General features: G+C 47.8%; 1 protein-coding gene across 3 annotated transcripts in view; it reads left to right on the top strand.

The window, feature by feature from the left end:
- The window catches only part of CLPB (ClpB family mitochondrial disaggregase), a 70,480-nt gene that overhangs the window by 36,300 nt on the left and 18,055 nt on the right, over window positions 1-16,125 (top strand). For all 3 annotated transcript variants that reach the window (XM_041720445.2, XM_072919512.1, XM_041720430.2), the window contains exons 6-7: window positions 5,719-5,816; window positions 11,791-11,905. In XM_041720445.2, coding sequence (XP_041576379.2) covers window positions 5,719-5,816; window positions 11,791-11,905 — 213 coding nt within the window. The remainder of the gene's footprint in view (window positions 1-5,718; window positions 5,817-11,790; window positions 11,906-16,125) is intronic.

Here is a 16,125-nt window from a genome sequence, read left to right as displayed (position 1 = left end):
TGAAAACATTTTAGCTGAAGCTGCAATAACCTGGTCAGCTGAACTCGATTTCCTAGTAAATTTAGCCCAGTGCATTTGTTCGTAATGTTGTGCACTCACCTCCTCAGTCCAGTGTAATTGCAGATCTTGTGAGCAGGGTGAGTGATGGGTAAACAGATTATGTAGCATTGCAAGAGATGGGCTTTGGACATCAGAAAGCAAAACTGCTTATGGTATTCTCTGGAAAAATCATGTTCTAATTAATTGGGTTTTTCTAACCCAATTAATTTCTTATTAACTACTGCATAATATGTCTTGGAGTGCTTTCTGTTGCATCCCAGATTAAAAGGGTCCATTCTTCCAGAGGGAGAGTAAAGGATATCCCTAGAGAGTAGGCTCTCAGGTCCCCAGCAGCCACTGCCAGAGAGGAGATAGCTTTGGTTTTAACACATCCGGAGAAAGTAACATTGAGGTTTTGCTGCAGTCAGCAGTTACCACAGTGAAAGAGAGCTCAGGGCTGAACTCCTCCCTCTCTACAACTCCCTGAAAGGAGGGTGAAGCCAGGTGCAGGTCAGGCTCTTCTCCCAGGTAACAAGCAACAGGATTAGAGGAAACTGCCTTGAGTTGTGTTGGATATGTGGAAGATTTCTTCCCCAAAAGGGTACTTCAGGCTTGGCACAGGCTGCCCAGAGCAGTGTTGGAGTCTTCACTCATGGAGGGATTTAAAAGCCTTGTGGGCACTTGGGGACATGGGTTAGTGCTGAGGGAGTGGTTGGACTTCATGGTCTGGCGAGGCTTTTCCAACCCAGAAAATTCCATGAAACGATTTTATGACAGGCTCTGTAAACCACGCTGTGCAGAATAAGGTTCTGCACAACCTGTGTGGCTTCCTCACATTTTTCCTTTAGAGTGGCTGGGACAAGGTTTAGCTTACAAGCAGGTCAGAGCATACAAATGCAGCCACTGTGGATGCAGCTGTCCCCAGGAAAGCAAATCCCAGCGGTTGGCTGGACCCTTTTTGGTGAGTCACGGGCATGGTAGCTGTCCTGGGTGGTCTTTTGTGGAGGTTTGCTGCCCAGGCCAGCTGTCATGCCAGAGTGCCTGACATCCTCTCTCCCTCTCCATGCTCATATTTACAAGGGAATGGGCTAAATTCTGTATTGATTCCTTCTGTTGCACTGTAAATTTTGCAAAAGATGATTAAATAGTGCAATAGCATCTGCGAGTGCCGAGGCTCAATATGTTCTGGGCCGGCGTATCGATCCTTTGTCTGACCGCAGCCAGTTCCACTCCCCACCATGCCAGACCAGTAATTAAAATCCTATGAAACTGGGATTTAGAAACCAATCATATCCCAGCATTGAGGCATCCAGCATCCCACCGTGGTGAGAGCAATAAGAGTCCAAAGTGCCAGTACATTTCTGTCAGTGTTGAAACACTTAGGAATAGCTTTCCCTTAGGGCAGGGGAGTAAACAGATCCCTCTTGAAGTGTTTTTGGGGACAAACTTGACAGTGACAAAATGTTTGATGTGATCTTAAGAGCTCTGCACACATGGGTATATGGAGAAAGGGTGATGGATATACAGAAAGAGTATGATGTTGTAGTTTCTCTTACCTCGCAAAACAAGAATCAGGAGTCAGGTGGATTGTTTTCACATGCAGTTGTCAAATAGGCATAGACCAACTTACACTCGGGTTCCAATAAAGCAAGAGTGAAAGGTGCACACATTTAAGACATTCATTCATTCTTTCCCTATTTCTTCTATTGCAATTTTCCCATTTGTTGTAGAATCAGAGAACAGTTTTGGATTGGAAGCGACCTTCGGGCTCATCTTCTTACAAACCCTCACCATGGACAGGACACCTCTCAATAGATCAGGTTGCTCCAAGTCCTGTCCAGCCTGGCCTTGATCTTTATCACTTATGGAAACTCACCATCTCAGGCTGACTTCCAGCTTCTACTAAGGCTCAGAGGTCCTAGCTTTCATTCCTAAAAAACGGGCTTATTTTAAATCCTTTTTGTGTGGGGGTTTTTTACATTTAATTTGGCAGAGCAAACACTTCATTGGATTTTCTTCATCTCCCCTGGGTTTGGAAGGATGATGGTGTCGTTTTTCCCTTTATAAGAAGGTCCTAACTTTTAATAAATAGCATGGATTTCTTCAGTCTTTACATCCATGTTTCTGACAGTTACCTGCTGGTGGGCTGCTGCTTTCTTTCTAGCAAGATCCATGTTTTCCCCTTGTGGTACAAAGCTCCTTGGCCATGAATTCTTTGCTGGATTTTCTGGTGAGGAAGTTTGGCATGACTATGTGTCCCATGGCAGATTGGTACTTAGGTGCTGAGGTTTGGAGAAAGCCTTTTGGTTTGTCCAAGACTGAATTAAGGCTTGCATCTTGTCTTGGAAGGTTTCTCACTGCCAGAGCTCTTATTCTCTGGTTTCCACCAGTTTAACAATTTGTTGGTGTTGTGCTCTTTACCCTTGCAGTCCCTGGGCTAGTTTTCTGTGTGTTGCTGTGGCCTTCAGTCTCTCGGAGGAGTCACCTTTATGCTGTATTTAACCTGTTTGGTCAGGGCATTTCATTCTGTACTAACCCTGTGTTACTGGCTTGTACAATTGCCTTTCTTACCTTCATTTTGTTTCCAGTCTTTAATAGCTGACCTCACCACTCTGCCAGTGGGGCTCAATCCTTTCCTGCAGTCCAGTTTACATGCTGCTTTGACCAGTGTCCTCCTTTTCCTCTGTTTCAGCTTATGCATCCTGGTCCTGAGACTGCTGTGTCTATCCAAGTATATAAAGATTTGTGTTCAGTCTGGTTCACAAGGTTTGGGAGCACCTCCACTATATTGTACCTTCTTGACACCAAAGAAGGAAGATAGGAGACATTGAACATTTTGGCATCTTGTCTTTCCATAACACAGGTCACCACAGGCCACTGCCGCTGCCCAGCTCATTTGCAGGCAGGATCTCTGAGTGGCATGAGACAGGGACTGTCTCATGCCAGTTCTCTGTCCCCACACCCACTGCTGGGAACAGCTCAGGACCCAAACACTCAGCCAGAGGCTACCTGTGGGTGTGCCCAGGAGCAGGAGGTTTCACACCATCTGGCTGGGCTGTGAAACAAGGTCCTCAAGAGTCCTTTCCTTGTCCCAGTACTCAGGGCTTTCTCAAGCTGTGATCTGTCCACTCTTCAGAGCAATGTCATTCTCTGGTTGTCCATATGAGGTTCCAATGCCGCTGTGTGCTCTGTCCTGTCTGATAGAAGTGTGAACCTTGATCTGGCTGCAGCAGGCTCAGATCTGCTATTCCTCTGCCCTGACAGGATGTAGTAACAAGAGCAGGATCTTGGTGCTGCCGAGGACACAGGGACCATCACTGGGATATTCCTCCAGGTTCTGTCTGTGCCATTTGGCATTCTGCTTTTCCTCCTGCCATCTCTCCCTCCTCTTGCCATCCCCATCCCTATCCTGACAGCAGTGGGGGACCTAAGTACCAGTATCTGCTGTGTTGCCAGCTCTATTGACAGTTATCCAGAATCTGAAGGAATTCAAGACAAATTGTTAAGAGGATGGAGTTAATAAAATTTGAAAAATTGAGGCCTGTCACTCCACTAAACTTTTTTCGATCCCACTGACAGAAACATATTTCCCCAATGAGTGACCTTCTGCAGCTGCTGCAGCGCCACAATGCTGGGCGGGTGCAGGGAGAGAACCCCCACGCTATTTATCAAATATTATCAGCCGGGGCCTTCTAATATGAGCATGGAGGGTGGGAGGAGGCCACAGGCTCATACAGCCTGAGGTGCTGCCCAGGTGTCCATCTCCAGCTACAGACAGCGAGTGGGAGGTGACAAATTGCCTTCTATTAAGTCGTGGAGGGTTGACGTCCCCTTGGATACTGCTGCAGCCTGTGGCACAGGGTGGGAGAGGGCAGGAGAGGAGGTGGGGATGTGGAGTGGGGTCAGCCAGGGCGCCGACAGACCAGTGGCCACTTTTACCTTCTATTAGCAAGCCAAGTGATACTGTTATTTATGGCAGCATAATATTTTATTGCTGCCGGTACTCGAGGTTCGAATCGACCAGTTATAGGAGTCGGGTTCTATCAATTATTGCAGCAATTAGTCAAGTCGTCAAAGCCATTAACAGGGGGATTAGACCAATATTGGAGAGCCATTATTGATAGATCCAGGGCAAAGCCAAACAAACCGTCCATCAGAAATGAGAGCAGGCCTAGCCTCAAGGATGTCATCATTTGGAGAAGTCAGGAACGTGCCCCACTGGTCACTGCACAGACCCAGGTGGTTTTTGGTGGGGGGGGATCATGGGAGCACTGTCTCTTTAACATATGCTGCCCCGGCAGTGTGTAATCTCACCTGTCTTGATCATGGTTTTTATTTGTGAAGACAAGGCTTGCCATAGAAATTAGTCCATGTCGAATGTTTATGGAGCACATTTTTCATTCTGTAAGCAAATATAGTTCCTTGATGTCAATGCCTAAGAGTGGTTAATCTCTCCGGCTCCGCTCCCACAGACTCTCCTTGCTTCATTCATCTGTTCTGATTGCTGCTTGCTGTTACTGAGCACTTCTGGTGCTTTGAGCTGTCTCATGGCACAGAAGCAGCTTGGTCTGCCTCTGCCAAGGTACTTGTATCACTCCCATGTTTCCAGCAGGGTCACAGAATGATTCAGGCTGGAAGGGACAGGGACACCAGTGGAGTCATCTGGACCAACTCCCCTGCTCAAGCAGGAGCACATTGTACAGAATTGCAGTGGAAGGATTGGGATAGAAGACATCCCGGACTGCTGAGTACAGTTATGAGGTCTTCCTCCACCAGACTGCTTTCCAAGGCTTGATAACTGGTGGGATGATCAGTTTCAGCACCAGTTTGGGGAGTTTGGGACCAATTTGAAGGTTTATTCTCATAAAGTCTTGCAGTTAGGAGCTGCTGTGGGGTCATGGAGTGCACCAGTGTTAGTGACAAGTCTCTGCCTTAGAGACAGCTCCTGAGATACTGAGAGTCAGAGAGGAATCCTGAGACCTTGTTTGCCCCTCTGGTTAGTGCCCATTACCCCGGTCTCCTGATATCACCGAGTTTCCCTCCGTATACTTCCCATCACTGCAACTGGACCAGTTTGACATGGAATGTGCTTCTGCAGTCCAGTGTGTCTAGGAGGGATAGCTCTGTCCATGTGTGTGTTTCTGTGGGGTGTCCATCCAGCTCAGTCTTTGGGATTTGTTGGTTTGGTTTTTTTTAGTTATGCTGCAAGGAAGGGTGTGATTTTCCCACAGAAGTGCTCCAGGGGATCAGTGGAGCAGCTGGTCCACAGGCAACAGCCAGCTTTAGCTTCATCTCCAGCTTCAGCTCCAGCTGGCACAGGCATCTGTATCCAGCTGGCACAGGCAGCAGTATCCAATTGAAGCTATAATGGTTCCATGTGGCTGCCACAGGACTGAGAGTGGGTGCTTTTGTGAGACTGTATTTCCTTCTGGTGACCATGTACTCTCATCCCTCCTCAGCAGCTCTTCACTGACAAGCCAGCTGTTAGCAGTGACAATCCCTTTTCTTCCTCCCTGGAGATCCATGCTTGTAACTGCTGGTTGTACATTCTCTCTTTCTGATCCAGACACTCTCCAGAGCAAAGGTTAGGAGGGGACACAGAGAGGATGTGCTTCCTGCTCCTTCTGCCCCAAGACTGAACTCTGAGCTCCTGATCTTACTAATTTCTTGTGCTGTCAGGTGCCAACCCCCTGCAGAAGAATGAAATGGGACACACACCCCTGGATTATGCCCGTGAAGGGGAGGTCATGAACCTTCTGAGAGCATCAGAGGCAAAGGTGAGCCTGAGATTCTGGCTGGTTTGGGTTTCCTTTCCCACTACAAGAACAATTGTAAAGATGTTGTGTAGATGTGGCACGTGGGGACATGGGTTAGTGGTGGCTTCGGCCGTGCTGGGTGAACAGCTGGACTCGATGATTTGAAAGCTCTTTTCCAGCCCATATCATTTTATGATTCTATGATTTTAGGGTGCAAGTGATGGAAGGCCACCTTAGCTCCCCTACAGCTCCATCCTTTTCCAAAAGAAGTCTGTAAAAATTAAGAATGTGATGCAGAAGGAAAAACACCCGCTTCTGTAGTATTTTAACTGTGGCTTTGCCCACCTCTTCCAAGTTACTATTTCTCACTCAGGACCTGCCCAGGACCAGTAATGCTGCTCTGTAACCCCTGGATGCAGCCTGTTTTTACTGTACCTTCTGAAATTATCTGTCAAACAAGCAGGGTTGAGAATCCAGGGTCCAGCTATGGCCTAGGATCCAGGTGTTCGTGTGCACCAACCTTAAGGTAAAAGGCATCCATTTCCATGGTGGGTTCTCATCCCTTCAGCCTCTGTGTCCCATTTGCTTTAAGGAAGGAAAAGAAACATATTTGCCATCATGGTTCCAATGAAAATGCCAGGAATCAGTACATTTGTGGAGCGGTGGGCTACTAGACAATGAGGGATCTACAGCTAGATGTCAGGGATTTAAAATTCCTGGGCAGAGGCCTTGTTCAGTGAATTGTCAATGGGTAGGAGAGGCCATCACAGCAGTGACAAGTGATGCCTCATCCCTGGAAGTGTTCAAGGCCAGATTGGATGGGGTTTGGAGCAACCTGGTCTAGTGGAAGGTGTCTCTGCCCATGGGAGGGGTTGGAACTGGGTGAGTTTCAAGATCACTTCCAACCCAAACCGTTCTGTGATACCTTGTGAGCATCATCTCTCCAAGCAGCACAGATCAGCTAGGGAAGGGGACTCCCAGATAAGGGGCATTCCCTTCTCACCAGATCACAAGAGCAGGAGCTGAGGCACAAGGGGACCAGGTTTGTCCCTGGCTGCAAAGTTCCTTTGACGTTGTGTATCTCAGTGTTTATTCTATAGGTTTGGAATTTAAACTTGCATGCTATAAACCTGAGGCTAAGAACTTAGCATAAGTGGAGGATGAATGTAATTAAAACTGTGTCAATTACTGCACTTAGGAGGTATTACTATGTAATAAACCCGCCAGGTGTCAACTGCTGCACTGTCTGTGCTCACCTCATAAAGTCATCGCTCAGGCAGGAGTTCAAAAATACGTTCCCCAGTGCTAAATAAATCTCTGTCCTTAGTAGGAACAGGGTGATCTTTCCTCTGGGGCTCTCCATACTCCTTCCTGGCAAAGGAAATGCTGCCATAGCTGTCCTCTGTGGTCCTGACGGCTGCTTTTGTAGCCAGTAGCACTATGTGGTCACTTTGGCAGCTCTGAAAGCAAGCTTTCATAAAATCATGAAGGAAGGAACCTCATCTCATTCCACTCCATTGCCATGGGCAAGGAACACTTTCCACAAAACCTGGGTGCTCTAAGCCCCATCTAACCTGGCCTTGAACACTTCCAGGCACAGGGCTGCCACAGCTTCTATAGGCAGCCTGTGTCATGGCCTCACCATTCTCACAGGGAAGAATTTCTCCACAATATCCCATCTAATCCTGTCCTCTGTCTTCCAGGGAGAACCATTCCCACTTGTCCTATCCCTCCATAATCTTATTCAAAGTCACTCTCCAACTCTCTTTGGGCCCTTTAGGCCCTGACAGGGGCTCTAAAGTCTCCCTGGAGCCTGCCCTTCTCTGGGTGTACACCTCTAGCTCTCAGCCTGTCTCCAGAGCAGAGGTGATCCAGCCCTTGGAGTACCACTGTGTTTATCAGCTTCATTATCCAGCATCCCTCCAGCATCCCTCCCAAGCATGGCTGCATTTAGGAGAAAACACTCCAAGGGAAGAGGTTCATGAGCACAGTGCCAGTAGAACCAGACCTTGGCATAAAACCTGCAAAGAGTGATAGTGTCTTTCACCTACAGGAAAAAGAATTCTAAATACTAAAGGAAAACAGGACATAAACTGATCAGCTCAGGCGATGTCAGGGACATGAGCTAAGCTTTATGGAGGTCTGGAGAGGGGTTCTTCTATACGAAGGGCCAAACAAATCTTGAGGTAATTCTTGTGGGTTTAAAGAAAGGTTAAAATGAGCTTTCACTGCTCCAAACTCCACATAGAAGGTTGTGCCCAGATTGAGCAATAGCCAGCTTTCAAATAACCAAAAGATACATTTTTCTCATGAAATATGCTTAAATGAGCAACCTGAGGATGTTCAAGATGGAAAAAGAAGCATGTGAATCACAGCTGGAGGCTTGTTTTCTTGGAAAGACCTATCAAAGGTGACTCACTGGGATAAAGTGGATACCAGCTCCTGGTCAGGAGGTCTCACACTGCTGCTTCCAGAAGGAAAAGGGCAACTGTGTGCCTTTCCTAGCTGAAATATTCCTTAAAAATCCTTCATCAGACACTGATGGAGACAGGGGAGGTCACCAGATGCGTCTCACAGGGTGCAAGGAGGAGCTGAATGGCAAAGACAGACTTGCAAGAGGCAAGCTTAGTCCAGGGGCTGTTGTCCCACCAGTGACAGAGGAAAGACACCAGTTTCAAGTGCTTTTCCCTCCCTTTTAGTCGTAGATACACACGTATTTATTTAAATTTCTTCAGACTGTTTAGCACCGGGAACCAACTCAAGAGTCCTCAACACCAGGCAAGTGTTGTCTAAGCTCAGGAAAAGCACACACAGAGTTCTGGTTTGTTTTTTTTTAAAGAATAAAGGAAATCAAAATAAATTAAAAATACATATGAAAACTCCTTGTTATTCTGTCACAAGGATATGTAAATAAAATCTATGGGATATGTCCATCCCATAATAGTTCTGCCTATTCATTCTCTAGCAGTGATTAAAATGAGCAATAAATTCTCAAAGACTCTCGGTGGAATGTGGCTGCTGGGGAGGATGAAACCCCGGGAGCACCAGTTTCCCCCCAGCTGAATATTCATCACAGGCTGGCTTGGCAGTCTGCTGGTTTATATACAAGTACAATCATCTTCCTCAGGAACAGCTCCAGAGATATATTTCCTTTCTCTCCTCCAACTATTACTTAAGCATAAAAACCAAGGCAAGTTTCAAACTGTTCAGGGCAGATTTCCTTATTGGCGCTGGGCTCAAGAGAGCATTTACCTAGCAGATGATTCTACCCCTCCTGCTCTTAAAGAGTTCAGTTATTTTATTCTCCACTTTTCTTCCTTAAAACAACATGTGTTGGCATTCCAGAAGCCCCCTGTGTCCTGGGCTGATTTCACAGCATGGGCAGCAGGTGAGGTGGGGATTTTGCCCCTCTGCTCCACTCAGGTGAGACCCCACCTATAGAGTAGTTTTCCATCCCTGGGGCTCCCAGCATCAGAAGGACATGGAGCTGCTGGAGCAAATCCAGAGGAGGCCACAGAGATGCTCTGAGAGCTGGAGCACCTCTTCTCTGGAGACAGGCTGGGAGAGCTGGGGGTATTCAACCTGGAGAAGAGAAGGCTCCAGGGAGACCTCAGAGCCCCTGCCAGGGCCTAAGGGGCTGCAGGAGAGCTGGAGAGGGACTTTGGACCAGGACCTGGGGGGACAGGACAAGAGGGAATGGTTTCACACTGCCAGATGGCAGGTTAGATAGGATATTAGGAAGAAATTCTTCCCTGTGAGCTGGTGAGGCTCTTGACACAGATTGTGCAGACAAGGTGTGGTTGCCACATGCCTGGAAGTGTTCAAGGCCAGGTTGAATGGGGCTTGGAGCAACGAGGTCTAGTGGAAGGTATTCCTACCTTTGGCAAAGGGGTTGGAATGGGATTGTCTGTAAGGTTTTTTAAGATCACCCTTCTGTGACTCCATGACTGCCATGCCCACGCCAGTGACAGGCAAACAGCTGCTACCACCTGCCAAAGCACAGACTGAGTCCTTCTCTTTTTAAAAATTAAGATTTCTGATGCTTTTGGCCTTGCATCAGAAGACCTTCTTAACCCATCTGAGTGCAGAAGGCTGGTTGCCTCCAACATAAGTGCAGACCAGTGCTCTCTGCATTGGTCTCCAAGCAGGTAGCACCATTGTGCTCCACTTAAGTGCTGATGCTGAGCCAGGCAAGGGTCATCAGGACAATGGAAGATCAGCTGCCAGAGGGTGAGGACAAGATCCCCACCAACACCATAGCACACCTCAAAGTGAGGAGGTGGGAACAGCTGGATGTATATGGAGAGGGGAGCAGATGGGAGAGGAGTGGAAGTTTGTGTCTTATGTAAACTCCAGGCTTAGTGGTTTTTTTCTTGGAGGTTCTGTCACCAATGGATCTAAAATATGTTTTTCTTGGTGGGTATTCTTGTCCTGGTGTCCCCTGTACAGCGTAAGCTAAGGCAGATGCTCAGGATGCTCCAGGCCAGCTGCATGACCCAGTTAGGAGCTGTGTTAGCACTTCTGACCCACTGAGTAGCTGGCATGAGTGCAGGGCTCTCCAGAACAGATCCTGAGCAGAAAATGGTACTTGTACACAGGACTTGTACTGTGTCAGTTTTCCAAGGAGGGAGGGAGAGGGCACTGCAGAGGATGGGTATCCCTTCCTTCTCTTCCTGCACATCTTACCCACTCTCCATAAACCCATGGGAATGGTTGGGTGTCCTAACATCACTGATCACATTCCTGCGTCTTCCAAAAGGCCAGAGAGGAGGGAGAGAGAAGAGATTTGTCAGGATCCTACAGACACAGATGTATGAGGTCATCATACCCAGTGCCGGGGGGATCAGCACAGGCAGGATGTCTGTCCCAGAGCTGCTCCACTGGGATCTGCAGGGAAGTTATTGCTCTGTGTGAGGATCAGAGCTGATGGCATCTCTGTTACACATGAGACTGATAGCACTGGCCAAAATTGGATTGTTTGCTATTTATTATTTTTTAACTTCTGTCAGAATCACTGCTAGCCCAGGAGATGTCAGCAGCCTGGCTTGCAGCTTTGTTGAAGGGTGTTTCCCCTTAGTGAGATGGGTTCAATGACAGGGACTGTTCTGTGGGTGCAGTTACTCAACTGGCAAACCCCATGGGCTCTTTGTGTTCTGTCTTCATCTGAATCTGGCTTTGGGTGATGAATCTTCCCAAGGCAGTGGTCTCAGTTGGGAATGCCCAAGCTCAGCTTGTGGCAGGAAGAGTGCTTAGCAGCCTTTCTAAAGATCTTAGAATGACAGGTTTCAGGTTGGAAAGGACTTTATAGGTCACCTAATTTCAACTCTGCTGCTGGCAGGGACATCTTCCACTAGACCAAGTTGATCCAAACCCTATCAAACTTGGCTTTGGACACTGCCTGAGATGGGGCAGCCACAGCTACTCTAGGCAATCTATGCCAGGGCCTCACCACCATCACAGGGAAGAATTTCTTCCCAATATCCCATCTAACCCTCAATGGGAAGCCATTCCCCCTTGTCCTGTCACTCCATGCCCTTGTCCAAAGTCCCTCTCCAGGTCTGGTGAATGTAAGGCACAGTGATACTCTACCATCCCTGTAGGATCTGGTTGGAGTCTTTGAACAGGAAACGGTTGAGGGTAGCAAGGTAAATCTAGGTAGAACGTCATGGCTTTATTTCCCAAAATAAATAGCACCTAATGGTTAACAGCTGTTGAGCAGTGCCATTTTTCCCTCTTTGTCACCAGTATAGAGGTAGCACAGCGTCTGGTTTCCCATCAGCAGAGCAGAATCCCTATTCCCACTCACCCCAGCTTCCATCCATGACAGATCCAGAAATTTCCTCTTGCAAGAGCTGGTGCATCCAGACCAAACTGCATCAGCCCTGGGGATGTTCTGGCTCCATGTCAGAGAGATCCCCATACAGGGCTGTGACATCTATGAACTGACCCAGTGCTCCATAAAGTCTCTGATCCCTATGTTTTCTTCCCTCCACAGTTCCAGGAGGAGCTGCGCAGGAGGGAGGTGGAGGAGCGGCGGAGATTCCCACTGGAACAGCGGCTGAAAGAGCACATCATTGGTCAGGAGAATGCCATAGCCACAGTGGGGGCAGGTAGGACCCTTCACATGCTGCCAACTCTGCCCTCCCACAGGGAAATCAAGCTGTTCCCTCAAGCTTTGATCTGAGGCTGCCTCCGAGCAGGTCTGCAAGGTTGCTGGGGAATTCACAGTGGATGCCCCATCCGTGGAAGTGTTTAAAGCTAGGTTGGATAGGACTTGGAGCAACATGGTCTAGTGGAAGGTGTCCCTGGCCATGGTAGAGGGTTGGAATGAGATGAGCTTGAAGCTCCCTCCCAACACAAATCATTCTGTGATTCCATATAATCAAGGCTCCAGCAATCTGGGCTGGGTTTGATTTGCCAGTCCAAAGCCCCTGGATCCTGTCAATAATTCCTGACCCATCCGTGCATCCCAGTTAATGCCTGAAAATGGGACAGCAAAATAAGAGCTGTTGAGGCCAGGGCAGAATCCCAAGGAACATGCTGTCAGAAACACAAACCCATTGCCTTTAGTTAACAAAGAGGAGCCCAGTGTGGGCTGGGAGCTGAGAAGGAGCCGGGAAGGAGCTGGGAAGGAATCTACACTCCTGCAAAAACAACAGCCACCCTGTGTGCTCAGAGAGCGGCTGTGCCTGGGGGCAGCAGCCCAGCTAATTGGGGAGCTGTGATTAATGGGCAGTGCCTGTTCCTGACACAGGTGGCGTTTCTGCGCATTAACGTCCTTGCCTTTATGGAGGTTTTTCTTATTGAATTATAGGGAATGTGCTTGATACCCCTACAGCCTCAGGATATTGGACCAAAAGGTAGTGGGAGACTCTCTGTCCCCTCCTCCCCCCCTTCCCTTTTGTCCAGTTTTTCTTTTCGTTTTCTTTTCGTTTTCTGTCCAGAAGGATGAATTTTAAGATAGGACTTTCTCTCTCAAGCACTTCCTCTGTATCTTTGCTATTTATTTTGTGCCCAGCTGGTTTTCCTGCCGCTTTGTGGACCCTGCATCCCTCCACTCTGCCCTCACCACTGCCATTTGCTGGTGAGCAGACCTGCCACACTCCACATCTTCAGATCCACTAAACCTGGCTGATATGTTTAATTTATAACTGGTGCCTTAATTGAATAATTGGATTTAATCCGTCACTTGGTGCATGATCCAAACAGTCTCCAGAGGGGCTTAACCAGGAATACAAAGGGAGCGTGTGATCTGGGGTTAGAAGCACAAGATCTGGAGTGATGGGGATAGAATGGAGTCACAGAATTACGGAATAATTTAGAAAAACCCTATAAGATCATCGAGTCCATCTGTTATCCCAGCAACCCCCTGCAAGGGGACGCACTGGGAACACTGGTAGGGAGCTCACTGCAGCCACAGCCCTGACAGCACATGGCATCACTGCCACAGAGGGAAAATCCTTCCCCATTGCCTACATAGGATATATCCAAGCCTTGCAGCACTATTTTCTGATATGTGGAGCAGGATAGGACTGGGAGAAGGTGGATGATGGTTAACTGATGGTAATTGAGCATCTCCCAGCATAAAAGGTTTCTACCAGTGCCTGACTGGGTGATGGTGGGAGGCAGCTTGGCCACCCCCGTCGATGGGTGTAGATGTTCAGTTCATCTTAACAAAATCAGATTATATATTCCATCTCCTGCCATCAGAAACAGGCAGGTCATTGCTGCCATCTCAGGAACTGCTGGGATTCTCTAACTGGTACATACAAATGAGTAACTAAAAGGCTTAGGGTAGTGTTTCCAGGCACTTCCATAAATGGTTGAGCTCTGGATATGATTAGGGCTGCTTTGCCTTTTCACTGGAAGATGAGGAGGCAGAAGGGATCAGCAACCTCTCCTCTCTGAGGTTATAAGCTAAAGGAGGCATTTTCCCCAAATATATATTTGTGTGTTTGCTTTTTTGGTCTAATATCCTAAATATTATGCCAGGTAAAGAATACCTTTTTTATGTGGATATACCATGTTTGCCAGTCAGTACTCACTTAGAAGTAGTGTGGTTCAAACCTACTGCTTCCCCGTTTCAGGGAGAATAAACCTTGAAGGTTGAAACAATCTGTTCTGCTCTTCCTGAAGTTGAATAAGGAGCAAGGAAGAAAAAGTGGTGTTTATTTTTCAGGGATTTTGAAGAAAGGGTAGTGCAAAAAAATCTATGTTTTAATGATAAAATTCCTAATTTTGAGCAGCTATGATGTTGAAAATCAGTCAGTGTTTCAAAACTGTAGGGAAATGGATGAAGAGGACTATGATCCTGCTCTGGTCCAAAGGAGACTGGGATTATTTTGGACAATATAGGATCCTTTATGAGGGCTGTTTTTGATGTGTGTTGCTGCCTGCAGATCAGGTGAAACTTTGCAAGGACACAGCTTTGGTCTAATTTGGGGTTCCATAACCCTGAACCACCAGCAGCAGAGCTGGAAGAGAGCTTCCTTGGGAATGCTGCAGACCCTGGAGCATCAATGCAGTACCTGGATGGAAGCAATGATCCCACAACGGGTTTGGCCCCAGAGCCTTCACCCTGTGGTACCCCAAACACAGACAGGCCGAGGAGCCCCGCAGAATGAATTGATTTGATAAATGGACATTTATTACACTCACAAATTGGCTGAAACCAATTTCAGTCACATCAAGTGCTGATAACTGCTGGAGTATTGATTTGTGTAAAGTAATACAGTGAATTTATCAGTTCAATAGCGGGCTGAAGGGCCTCTTGGAGACACAGGGCTGCAGTCACACCGTTACAGATGGACGAAATAAAGCGAGAGCACGGCAGCAATGCCAGGAACAGCTCCACAGAAGAAGGCCCCAGCGTCATCATCATCATGCTCTTGTTTTGGACATTGGGGCTGAATGTCATAATGAGATTTCAGCACAGCAGTGTGACCTCCCTCCTGGTATTTATTTATTTATTTATTTATGCCAGGAGGAAGCAAGGGGGCAGCTTTCTCAGAGGCAGAGCATGGATTTCATGCTTGGGTGACAATGAAGAGCAATCAGCATGGCCAGCAGCTGCTTTGGCAGTGCATACTCAAAGGAGAAAAGTGCTTCTGTGGCTTTCCTAGCTGAGATTTTTGTCCTTGGAACTGGCACTGGTATTCTGCTTTGACCCAGGATGGGTCTTCTGTTCCTGCCACTGAAGCTGAACACTTCACTGCCCTGGGATGGGGCTTTTGTTCTTCCTACTGCTGAAGCTGAGCACTGCCTGAGAGAGCCTCCTCCAGCCCCAGAGGCAGAACCTAGGGAGTGGTGTCCCTTCCCTAGGGATATCCAGATTCTTTAAGTTTTTCCAAACCTCTAGTGTGCTGTGTGCTGGAATAGCTTATTATTTTCAGGCTGCTTGTAGAAAAGCATTTACACCTTATCACGCTGTTGATCTGATTAACCTGCTGACCAGTGACCATGGAACGGTTTGGCTTAGAAAAGACCTTAAAGCCCATCTCATTCCAACCCCTTGACATGGACAGGGACACCTTCCACTAGACCAGGTTGTTCTAAGCCCAGTTCCAGCCTGGCCTTCCAGGCACAACTTCTCTTGGCAACCTGTGCCAGTGCCTCACTAGCTTTACAGGGAAGAATTTCTTCCTAAATATGATGCTCAGCATCTTCTGACAGAGATCACATGCTGAATCTAAGCTCTAAATTTATGATAGTTTTTTAAGGGGTGCTTTATATCCCTGGAGTTGCTTTGAGTATTTATCCATAAACTCTGGCATCCTGCTGTAGAGGGGAGGGGAAGAAGACAGCACTTAACCCCACTGTCTTTGGACCCTGAACATGCTTGACCCTGTGAGTGGTCACTCCATGCCCCAAAGCAGAGGTTTATTACTTTTATTACCATTATTATCTTAGCTGAGATAGCTGCAGGAATTATTGGCGGCTGTGTTACTCCCCATCAGTTTTTATGAAATTTCCCACCCCAGGTGTTGACCTCCCGTTCACTGCTGTAAAGGGTTGAGAAGGAACATGTGCAGCACTGGGAAGGACACAGGGAGGGATGCAGCACAGACCCTTCTCTGCACCTCCCTGTCACTGGCAGAGTATTTTCTCCTCTTCATCTCCTGCAGTGGCTATTTCCAGGGATGACCTGGCCAGGGAGGAGCTGAAGGACAGGATGGGATTCCCACCAGTCTTTGCCCAGGATTTTGAACAGAACCAGATTGCTGCCTGCAGCCGGGCTGGTCTGTCGTGCTGATATGCCCAGGCAGGGTGAGATAGAGCCAGGCACCAGCCAGTGCTGCATCTGGCCTTGTGCCCAAGCTAATTAAGCCTT

This window comes from Taeniopygia guttata, chromosome 1 (assembly GCF_048771995.1).
Source record: "Taeniopygia guttata chromosome 1, bTaeGut7.mat, whole genome shotgun sequence".
Classification (NCBI taxonomy): domain Eukaryota; kingdom Metazoa; phylum Chordata; class Aves; order Passeriformes; family Estrildidae; genus Taeniopygia; species Taeniopygia guttata.
Note: the sequence above shows the minus strand (reverse complement) of the source record. Positions and strands in the feature narration are given on the sequence as shown.